Source organism: Pteropus vampyrus, unplaced genomic scaffold (genome assembly GCF_000151845.1).
Source record: "Pteropus vampyrus isolate Shadow unplaced genomic scaffold, Pvam_2.0 Scaffold225, whole genome shotgun sequence".
Taxonomy (NCBI): domain Eukaryota; kingdom Metazoa; phylum Chordata; class Mammalia; order Chiroptera; family Pteropodidae; genus Pteropus; species Pteropus vampyrus.
In genome coordinates, this window is record NW_011889006.1 from 2,636,702 (window position 1) to 2,647,774 (window position 11,073).

The following is an 11,073-nucleotide window of genomic DNA, read 5'->3' on the forward strand; positions in this document are numbered from 1 at the left end:
AGAGTATTACAATACCTTCATTTATCCAGCTGTTCTGCATTCAGCACCTACTATGTGTGAGGACTTTAATCCTAGGGGCTAAGAAATACCATAGCCAATGAGACAGCGAAAGATCCCTGCCCTCCTGGAACTGAGGTTCTAGCAGGCAGAGACAAAAATTTTTTAAAATAAAAGATAAATAAAGACGATAATTTCAGAGTCATAAGTGTTGTGAACCAGGCGAGGGGGATTGCTGTGGCTGGGTGCTCAGAGGGCCTCCTACGGAGGCCAGGAGAGACAGACAAGCAGAGCTCACAGGGCAGGGTGTTCTGGGCAAAGGGACCAGCAGTATAAATGGCCTGGGGCCAAGGTAATTGGGTGCATTTAGAGTCCCAGAGGTGGCTTGGCAGAGTGGGGGAGCTGCAGCAAGAAATCTAGTGATAGGTGGCAAGCCCTGGAATGAGTAGCCTTGCAGATCCCATAAAGAGTTCATATTTAAATGCCCTAGGAAGCCCTTGGAGGTTTATCACACCCTTGTAGGGTGTGATGAGATTTACCTTTTGGAGAAGATTCTGCTGGCTGTTCTGGGAAAACCTGATAAGAGGAGAGGGCCTGGGGGAGGGGAAGGGGAAGGGGAAGGTGAGAGGTAGGGGGACTGGGGTGGGTTACTGGCAAGAGTAGAATCAGGGAGACCAGGAAGAGGCTATTACCAATCCAGTCCTTTCTTGCTTTATTTTCTTTATAGCATTTAATCATACATAATAGATGTGATTATATATAATATAAATCATAATTATTAATTAATAACACCTAACATATATATGTTAGGTTAAAATTACATATAGGACAATGCCCAAATCTTGATTTATATTAAAAGCGGTGGATTTTAAACCTATGCAAACACCCTTATAACCATCACTCAGATCAATGTACGGATCATTTCCAGCACCACAGAAGCCTCCCTCACGCTTGCTGCCAATCAACAGTCCCAAGGGTAACACTCTCCTGACCTCTATTGTTGTAGATTAGTGTTGCCTATTTTTGAACTTCATATAATGGAATCGCAGTATTGATCCGGGCCATCATTTACAAAATGTACTTACAGAACTTTTAATTTTTTTTTTTTTAAGTATACATAGTTTAGTCTTTTTCTTTTCTCTTTTCTTTGGGGGAAGAGGCCCTAGCCTTCAAATTCAGATAATTACCCTCTGGCTATTGATATGGATCATTGAAACTCAGAGTTCTTCTTGGTCCTTTGTAGGCAGAAATGGCTTTAGGCCAGGCAAGGTCCTTAGAGTCCTAGAGAGTGGGGACCTTTAACTCAAGGTTTTTTTTTTTTTTTCCTTTAAGAAATATATTAACCAAGCCTGTTTTCCTTTACTCACTTAATAGGCAAATCAATAATAGAGACATAACTAGATATATGATTTAAATAATAAGTATGTATCTTTTTTTTTCCTTGCCTAGAGACAGAGGAGGCATTTCGGCGGGATACAAAAGACTCTGTTTTGACTGAGACAGAGAGGGAAAGAGCTCCATGAAACCCCAGTAGGCAGGGACTATGACCCTCCTCAGCAGGAAGCAGATACAGAAGAAGAGATCTCCCTTCTCTCAACATCCATACTAACGAGAAGCGGTTCATAGCTCTTAGAAAAAAGTTTAGGCAGGAAAGTTAGATAGGGGGTTTCGGGTCTGCCTGCAAAATACTGAGGTCATCCTATTCTAGAAAGGGTCCACCCCAGTCTGCCACAATTAAGCAAGCTAAAAGGCATTTCTGGGCTAAAAGTAACTCATACAAGGAAGCAAGCAAGCAGAAAATTATGGATACTAGTTTAAGCCAGTCACTCGCACCTGCGCAATGAAGACCCCAATGACCTTCTAGTCACCTGAACCTCATTATACCATCATTATAATGTAATACATAGGCCTGGAAGTTCATTAATAGCATTATAACAGATTGAATTCTGGGAACGAACGTGCGCAGAAAGCAAATGATGAGTCACTGAGTCCTGTCAATCTTAGTTGTCAATCAAGAAAGCCCACTCCTCTAAGAAAAGTAACCAATAGCAAATAGGGATAAAAACCCCGAAGACTTTGTTCCTAGGCCTTTGAGCTAACCCTTCTCTTGTTCAGGCCTGCTTCCACGTCTGGAAGTGTACTGTTGCTTTACTTTTCCTTCCAATAAAGCTATTCTTTTCTGCTATACTTTGGTGTCTTGCTCAAGTCTTTGTTCGAGACATCAAGAGCCTAATGGATGTGTCGAGAGGGGAACCCACTGTCTGGTAACAGTATTTTTTTAAAAAATAAATCTGGCTTCTTTCGCTTAACATTTTTGTCTGTGGTACCCTATTTACAATGTGTCTTCTCCCTTTGAGCTGCGCAATCCAATAGTGTAGTCACTAGTCAGATGCAGTTTCTTAAGTGAAAATTAATTAAAATTAAACAAAATTTAAAATTCAGCTCCTCAGTCACACTCACCATATTTCAATAGCCATATGTGGCTAGTGACTACCAAATTGGACCTTGCAGATGTTCCTCATTGCAGAAAGTTCTATTGGACAGCTACTCTGGAATGTGAGCTCCAGGAGGGCAGGCATTTCTGTTTATTTTGTTCCCAGCTGTATCTCCCGTGGGAGAATAGTGCCCAGACACAGTGGATGCTCAGCATTTGCTTATTGAATGACTACTGAAATTATCCAACAGAGAGGCATCGGGTGGCTGTGAGAGAACAAATGTCATAAGCCCCAACATTGGGGGTCATTGATGTGTGTGAGTGTGTGTGTGTGGTGGGGGAGGAGACATTTCAGCTCAAGTGAAAGGGTAAGTAGGAGTTTGCAGGAGATGAGTTTGTGCTGAGGAAGGAACTGCATGAGCCAAGACAGGAAGGTCTGGATAATCTTGGTGTGTGCTAGAGAAGTCACCTATTTTGGGGATACTAAGGAAAAATCTTTGAAAACTGTTTAGCCCCTCCAGGCACAAGTCAGGTCCCGCTAGGGCCCTCTTTCCCTGCTTTCTACCACACAGATGTCCCCCAGTCTCCAACTAGAGATGACCCAGACTGGTGGCAGTGGGGGTGGTGGTGAGGGTGTTCTGTTGGCGGAGCCAACAGAGAGAAAGCCCCTGGCGGGTAGGCCGTGGGCTGTGGTGGAGCAGGGAGGGCAGCGTCCTCTCCCTACAGGACAATGAGAGATGTGCATCCAGAGCAAGATATGCAAGAGTGGATGCTGCTGTTCAGAGTCCTACAACTGCAAGTCACAGTGAGCCATAAAGGAAATTGAGAGCAGCTTGTGTCACACACAGGTGGGTGTAGGCACAGAGCCCCAGTTTGGGGGTGGTTGAGGGGAGAGGGACACACAGAAAGGGAGAGACAGGGTATACCCAGAGCCCAGGGAAGGAGGGAAGGGTAAGTGGGTGGAAAAGACCCAGAGCTGGGAATTCTCTGCTGCTACTGCATCTCCAAGCCTCCTGGGGCCAGGGGACACTTGATGACAGACCCAAGGTGGGTCCCCATCCAAAGGGCTTGGAATCCTGGATGAGGTTATGAGGTGCGGCAATGCTTTCCTTTCTAACAAGGTTCCTCTTCTCCAAGGGTCATCTCAGCAGACCCCGAAAGTAGCACAGTAAATGGGCACAGCTAGATGGTCTGGCCCTAACCATAGCTCTACTCTGCCTCAGACTTCCCCCTCTCCTCCAGCCCCTGGTTCTGCTGTGGCCCAGGTGTTCCTGGTGGGAAGCGGGCTGAGGCAGCCTCTGAGCTGGGTGTGCAGGAGAGGGGGGTTGATTTGCTCAAAAAAGGATTTAGGGGAAGAGATAGGAGGGTACTGACTAAACTTAGGGGTCAGCCTGGAGGAGGCAACCAAAGACACAGGCTCTGACAGTTGGATGAGGGGTTCCTTTGTGCTCTGGCTCCTCTGCTGTGCATAAGCAGATGGCCCCCAGAGCTGGGTTGGGGTGAAAATGAGGGCTGCACCCCAGGGCTGAGGGCAGAGCAGCTGCCAAGGTCAGTGTCAAAGTCCTGGCTTTCCTAGACATTCTTGGCCCTGTATAATTAGTGTCCCTGTCAGCCGGACTTGACTTGTGTGTTTCTGAAGGTTGAGAAATCATTTAAAATTGTCTATGGCCGTTGTAAGAAAATTGAAGAAAAGAGGCCAGCTAAGAAGTTTTTTCTAATGCTCCCTCTTCCTTGCCTCCTGCCCCTCCTCCAGCCACTCCTGGGTCTACCCAGAACTGTGTGGTCCTGCCCCTGACCCCTACCAACAGGGGAGGGGCAGGGAAGAAGGGACGATGTACCACCACTGCAATAAACAGCTTTCAACGTTTGCTGCCTTGGAGCTGAGAGCTGGGTGGACCTTCCTGGGCTGGGCATGGAACAAGTTCCCGGGGCAGTGAGGAGGTACTGAGGGGGTGAGGGAGGAAACAGAAAGAGATTCTCTTGGGCTTGGGGTTAGCGACAAAAGTTTGTAGCCACCGATCCACTATCAGCAGGAGTCCCGAATCTGGGGTGTGTAAAAGGAGAAACTTCACTCAGATGAACAGTTTGCAAACTAGGGAGATGCAGCCTCCAGAGGAAACCAAAAGTGTGCTTTGCTGAAATAGAGGGGAGGCCTGCTTTTATGAAGAAAGTTCCCAACCCTGTCCCTGATAGATCTATTTCTATGCAATTAAGAATCCAAATTTGCTATCTTATTGGTCCAAATAATACTGTCCTGATTGGTTGGAATCATGCATTTTGAGTGGTCATTATGGAATTGTTCTGATTGGTCAGTAAAGATGCAAATGAGGATATTGGACAGGGAGGGTTGCAGCCCATTGGTTGAAAGACAATTCCAGGAGCTTCTTTAAAAGGATTGGCTCAGGATTTGGTGTAACCTCAGGCTTATGATGCAAGTGCCCAACAGTTGAGATAGAAGTTGTGGTTGTACTTAGAGTGCTCCCCTGTAAATCGTAGCCAAGTGTAAACTATACCTTGCTAGAATATGTTATCCTGTACTAAATGTATCAGACAGACATACAGTGTTACATATTACATCGGATAGATATATATTGTTGTAGTCCATTGTTACATGAGCTCTCCCCATTTAGAGAAAATCTATTAAACAACCTTAAAAGGAGAGGTTGCAGGCTGGAAACCCAGCCTCCAAGGGTACCCAATATCTTAGAAGTTAGAAGGGGAGCGAGGAAAAAAAATGTTACTGATATGATTAAACTGGTTCTAAGTATTGGGAAGGAAAAACTTTTCCTCTATCCTCTTAGGTTCAATGTTTTGGGATCTTCAAATTAAACTGACAAAAGACAGATTATCAAAAGAAAAGACAGATTTTTATTCACATATGCAGAAAGTTCACAGAAAAACGTGACTCAATGAGGCAGTTAGAATTTGGGGCTTATATACCATTTAAATTGGGGTAGGGCGAGGGAGAAGGAAATTTTGGAAAAATGACTTCTTAAAAGGGAAAGGGAGGGAGAAATGGGGCATTTATTTGAAAACAATGACTTTTAGGAAAGATAAATGGGCCCTTAGGAGAGTAGATGGGAGATATGATAGTTTTGTGACAATGTCCATTTAAGATTGATGCAAATGTCTTCTCTCCAGTGATGAGTAAATCTTCTCTGGTTATAAGAAATTCCCCAGGAGGGAATTTATGGCAGTTGAGTTCTTTTGGGAGGCTCTGCTTATAGATAAGATACGGGAGTTCAGAAAAAAGCCTATTCTCACATGTCTTTGGCTCAAAATAATTTTTATGCCACTGTGGCATATTCTGGCCCCTTCACAATCCATGGATATTCAGTTGCCCCTGCGGGAAAAGTGGTCATTGGTAGGTAGAGGCCACTGATGTCAGAATGTAGAGAAATTGTGGGGAGAAAGTACTTTGACGTGTAAGATTATGCTTCTGCTATGGTGAAGAGTCAATTCTCTGATGCTGAAAAGCAGCAGAAATCAAGCATCTGCAGCAGCACTGTCCGATGAAAATAAAATGTGGTCTATAGATATCATCTTGAATTTTCTAATAGCCATATTAAAAAGTAAAGAGAAACAGGTGAAACCAATTTTCATAAGATATTTTATTTATAATCCAATCAAAAATTGTAAAAATTATTTGAGATTTTATTTTTTTATAATAGGTCTTCGAAATCCAGTTTGTATTTTGTACTTTTCTCATTTCAGATGAACCACATGTCAAGTACTGAACATGTGGATAGCTACCATATTAGACAGCATAGGTCTCCAGGGGCCAGCATTAGGAATTTGTTATGGATTCAAGGCTGCAAATATTCCTGCTTCTATAGCTGAATATCTAACAGGTCTAGAAAAAAGTTACAGCAAAATGGGGAGTTCTTGAAAGTAGTCTATTAGGGTGGAAAATGTCAATAGAAAGGCTACAGCTTCTAGGACATTTTTATGTGAATTAGAAAATAGTGACTCCTCTGGGCTCAAGGCTCAGTGAGAGGAAGTGCATTTAAACAACAGTGACAACAATAAAGTGCTCCCTTCATCCAGCCGTCTTGTATTAGTCAAGTTCAGTGTAGAAAAACAAGTACCACTTCAGTTATTTCAAACGGATAAGATTTAATAAAGGGGAACAGAAGTCTTGGCCAATTGCTTCGGCAGAGCCCAACTCCCTACTCTTGGAAACTAGAGACATGTCCCCCACAGTGTGTAACACAGTGCCGGGCACTGTAGTTATTCAGTGGATGTATAAAGAAGCGAATGAATGCAGAGTTCCCCCAGGGCTGAATCTGGGCACCAAGGAGTATGACTCACCCTTGCCTGAGGGCCTGAGACCCCTAATGGGTTAAGGTGTTGAAAGCTCCTCTGATTGAGCACTAACCAGGTATAGCAGACACTTACCAGCCATTACCCCCCTTCCTTGCTAACTGAACCCCAATAATGCTTGGGTAGTATGTGCCCAACCCTGGGAGAGGGATCGTAATTAGCCTGAGCCAGTTATGGCAATCCCATTTCCTTTGCCTAATACTTGCTTTCCCAGCCTCCCTTGCAGCTAGAGGTGGTCAGGTGACCTAGTTGTAGCCATAGAGATATGGAGAAGTCTGCCTGAATGCTTTAGGGCAAGAAAAGAAGGTATGCTAGGAGAAAGACTCTGCCCTCACCCTTTATCCCACCCACCCTTTACTTCGAATTTGGTGAGAGGTTATGACATTAGGAGCTGCTATGAAGGCATTTGCTAACCGTGAAGTCAGGAGAATTATCGAGCTGCCAACACCCAAAAAAATGCCAGTGCTCCAATCTCTAGACTTGTTATTCCTGAGAAATATATACCTCTATTTGTTTAAGCCATAATTACGTGGGTTTTTTGTCACAGCTGAATCCAGTTCCAACTCATCAACTTAATAGTTACTCAAAGAAGTCATTGATCCCAGAATTACAGAAACCTGGGGCTGGGAGAGATCTCAGTTTCATTTAGTTCACTCTCCCAGATTCTTTGCGTAAATCTCCTCACCAGCATCTTTACTGAGGGGTCAGTGAACCTCCACTTGCACATCTCAGAGAAGGAGACCTCAGGACCGCCTAAGGCAACCCAGATTTGATGGCTCCAGGAAGCATGAAATTGTTATATTAAGCCAAAACTAAATTCCCTGAAATTCCACCTGATTGTCTTGGTAATGGATAATTGGGAAAGTACAGGGAATTGTAGAAAGCATAGGATGATAGTGATAGAAGGTTTAGCGCTAACTTTTTCTAATTATGTGAGATGGGCAAGGTACTTAACCTTTCTGAACCTTAGTTTCCCTTATCTACAAAGTGGAGACAATAAATTCTCTCTCCCAGAATTGTTGTGAGAATTTGCGAGCTCAGTGAGCCACAGCAATGTTAGTGGTCTGATCCTTCAACCTCAGAGTTGGGCCCAGAAAAGAGATGTGAGCCCAGGATGGGGGATGGGTAAGCTCTGATGCAGGGCAATAAATATGGGTCATTATAACTCCTCACCAGAGGCTATGTGTGCACTCACATTTGCCTGAGAACTTGAGGGGCACAGAGAGCACCCCAGAAAGGTGTGATTGCTCCCCAGAAATGGAGAGGTTTCCAGAATGGCTAAGTCTGCTTCACAACCTTGTCTCCATATCCTATATCCTACCTGGCACCAGACCCATCCCTTCTTCCTCTGACCTATTTGACACCTGCCCTGTTGGGACAAAGGCTTAATAGAACATGAAGGAAGACGCACACTCAGCAAGAACATCCAGGAGCTTGGGGAAAGTTTGCAGGAGGGGCTTTAATTACCAAGAACCCAATCAGAAAACGACGGTGCTGGTCAAGGGGGTGGCCAGCCAGGGAGAGGTGGTGGATGAGGCGCATCCTTCTGCGTGTTGGGCTAGGGGCAGGCTGGGTGGGTGGTTTCATTTTCTGGAGCTGCTAGCATCTTGGCAGATGCCAAAGTTGGTGTTGGTGATGAAGCCCATAATAGACTTGTCCGCCTCGCAGGTCAGGCCCCACTCACAGGGACACTTGTAGTAAACCCCATAGAGTGTCTGCAGAGACATGGAGCCGGGGGAGTCACAGGCTATGGGGAGCTACTTTGGGTATCAAATGCCGCCTGCCTGACCCCAAGAAACAACAGGCCAGTCTGTCTTTTCAGTTTGTGTTTCTCTGACTGCTTCCCCAGGGGCTGCTGTGGGCCTGAAGGACCCAGGTTCTGATTTCCACTCTGGCTCACATGCTGATATTAACTGGATCTCTCTGGGGCGGAGGGGGGGCCTCTATTTACCCATCCATGAAATGGGGATAGCAAATCCTTGCTCCCACCCTTCTCACTAGTTAGTTGTGAGGGTCTAGAGAGACCATTGGATGGAAAAGTGCTTTGAAGCCTGTTGACCTCTGTCTCTTCCTCTCTTCAACATTTGAGGTCCAGGATGACCCTGCTCCCTGATCCCATCCTTAAGCCTCGTGGGCCCTTCTCCTTTGGACTGTCCCTCTCCCCTCCCAGCACCACCACCCCCAGTCCTCCGGCACTCACCTTGGCAGAGCACTCGCTGCTCTCGCTGGCCTTGGGTGCGCAGCGGGCCAGGCTCAGCCCGCTTGTACGGTGGCAGCACCTGCTCTTGCACTGGATGCTGTTCAGGCAGAGCTCGCCGTCATCCTGCCATGGGCAACCAGTCAGCCCAGGACTTCCTCCCCTTGGTCCCTTCTCCACCCAGACCCCTGCCCACTATCACTGACAGTACCTTCCCTGATGGATATGGGTGTGTGTGTGTGAAGGAATCCAACTTCAGGGTCCTGGTGGCCTCTCTGCCCACGCTCAGCCCCACTCGCTTGAGAAATGTGCAATTTGGTGCCAGAAAAGCAGCTCTGGGCTGGGGGCAGGACACCTGGGTTCTAGTACCAGCTACACTACCAATAAACATCTTGGGTGACTCTGGGGAAATCTCTGCCCTACCCTCTGTCTCAGAGTTCCCATGCATGGAATGTGCACATTTGGCCCCCAAACAGGATCTCCACACTCCTTGAGAAGCCTGTGAAAATCAAGGACCATCTCCCTGGAAAACTACCTCATCCCCACCTCCAGACTTTTACACACAATCTCAGGAGGATTCTGACCCCCGAGCCTATGCAAGGTCCCGAGTTAACGACCCCTGGATGGGGCAGGTGGCCCCAATGGGCTTTCCCACTTCTGCTCTGTGTGGAGAGGCGGTGTGTGGCAATGGGGAGAGCATGGCTCTGAAGCCTCCGGTCTGGGTTCCATCACCTCTCAATACTTTCCAGCTGTGCGATCTCAGGCAGGTTGCTTAACCTTCCTCTACTGACAGCTTTGCATCTAAAACAAGGTTGATAATAATAGTACCTGTCTCACGTGCTTAGTATGAGGACTAATGAGTAAATATTCTTGAGGCATTTAGAATTATGTCTGGCACACAGGAAGTGTGTGCCCTAGGTCAGAAGCCAGAATCGTCTAGGGAAGCTGAACCGTCTGAGCCAGGGTTTCCAGGGCGGATGCCTAGGGCTCTGGCTTTTTAAAAGCTCCCTCAGCCGGGTTGAATCACTGCTCTGAGCATGCGTCATGCTCATCGACCATTCCGGGAACCCTTGTGGAAGAGGTGCAGGAAAGGGCATGGGCAGTAAAGGAAGAGATGCCTCACCTCTCAGCCCCCGGGCTGACCCAGGTGGGGACATCAGAGGTCAAGAACCAAGCTTTAAAAATTCCCACCTGGGGATTCAATTGACTCCCCTGAAGACCCTCTTACCAGGTTGATAATAATTCCTCGGGGATCAGGAACTGCGTGAGCCACTGCAAGGGTGACGAGCAAAAGGACAAGGATCTTCTCCATGACGAATGGGCACAGCTGGTGCAGGTAGCCGTCAGCAGGCCAGGTGGCAGAAGACAGGGCCAGTTGGGGTGGCGAGGATATAAAAGGGGCCCTGTCCACATGTGACCTACCTTTCCCATCTTGCAGAGCCTGCCTGAGCAGATGCCCAGCCCTAGCCAAGCTGCTGGGGGGTGGGGAGGGTCCTGATAAGGTAAATGGGCGGCAGCTGGGCACCTGGTACTTTGTGTGGGGTGGTGATGTGCATCATGGTTAAGAGTGTGGACTCTGGAACACTTTTACCAGTACAAGTAATTAACTGGGAGAGTTACCTGTTTGGGATCTCAGTCTCCTTATCTGTCAACTGAGGATAATTTCAAGAGTTGTAAGAGTTAACATAATATTGAATTAAGATAATATTGAACCTATTAATAGATAGATCTTAGAACAGGGCTTGGCACATGTAAGCAGTAAGTAAGTGTTAGCTACTATTATTGTTGCTGTTATTCACTTCTAGTGCCCTGAACTCCTTGGCAGGGCTGGAACTAGGCTGAGGCAGGAGAAGCATCTAGGGCGTAAGCACCTCAAGTTTTTACTTTAGGTACCTCTCTTGCCTCACCCAAACCCAGATATCGGACAGCATCAAGCTCAGGTGAGGAGGGTCCCAGCCTCCCCACTCCTCAACTTTCCCAGGCCCCCTTGGGGATTTTAGGACAGGCCCAGGTCCCTGGGGCTGACCAGCTCTGCACCTCCCTGGCCAGAGGATGTGTGTTCCCGCTCTGGGTGTACCTCCTCCCGCTCTCACACCAGGGGGCTGCCTCTAGGAGTGATTTC

General features: G+C 46.8%; 1 protein-coding gene across 2 annotated transcripts; it reads right to left on the minus strand.

Moving 5' to 3' along the window:
* Positions 1-8,337: 8,337 nt before the first annotated feature.
* CLPS (colipase) lies at positions 8,338-10,263 on the minus strand. 2 transcript variants are annotated; one of them, XM_011373537.1, is made up of 3 exons: positions 10,180-10,263; positions 8,955-9,077; positions 8,338-8,469 (listed from the first exon to the last, which is right to left on the minus strand). In XM_011373537.1, the coding sequence occupies exons 1-3, from the start codon at positions 10,261-10,263 to the stop codon at positions 8,338-8,340; spliced, it is 339 nt and encodes a 112-aa protein (XP_011371839.1). The 2 variants fall into 2 exon arrangements, with proteins under 2 accessions (XP_011371839.1, XP_011371840.1); XM_011373538.1 differs by lacking the exon at positions 8,955-9,077.
* Positions 10,264-11,073: the final 810 nt, after the last annotated feature.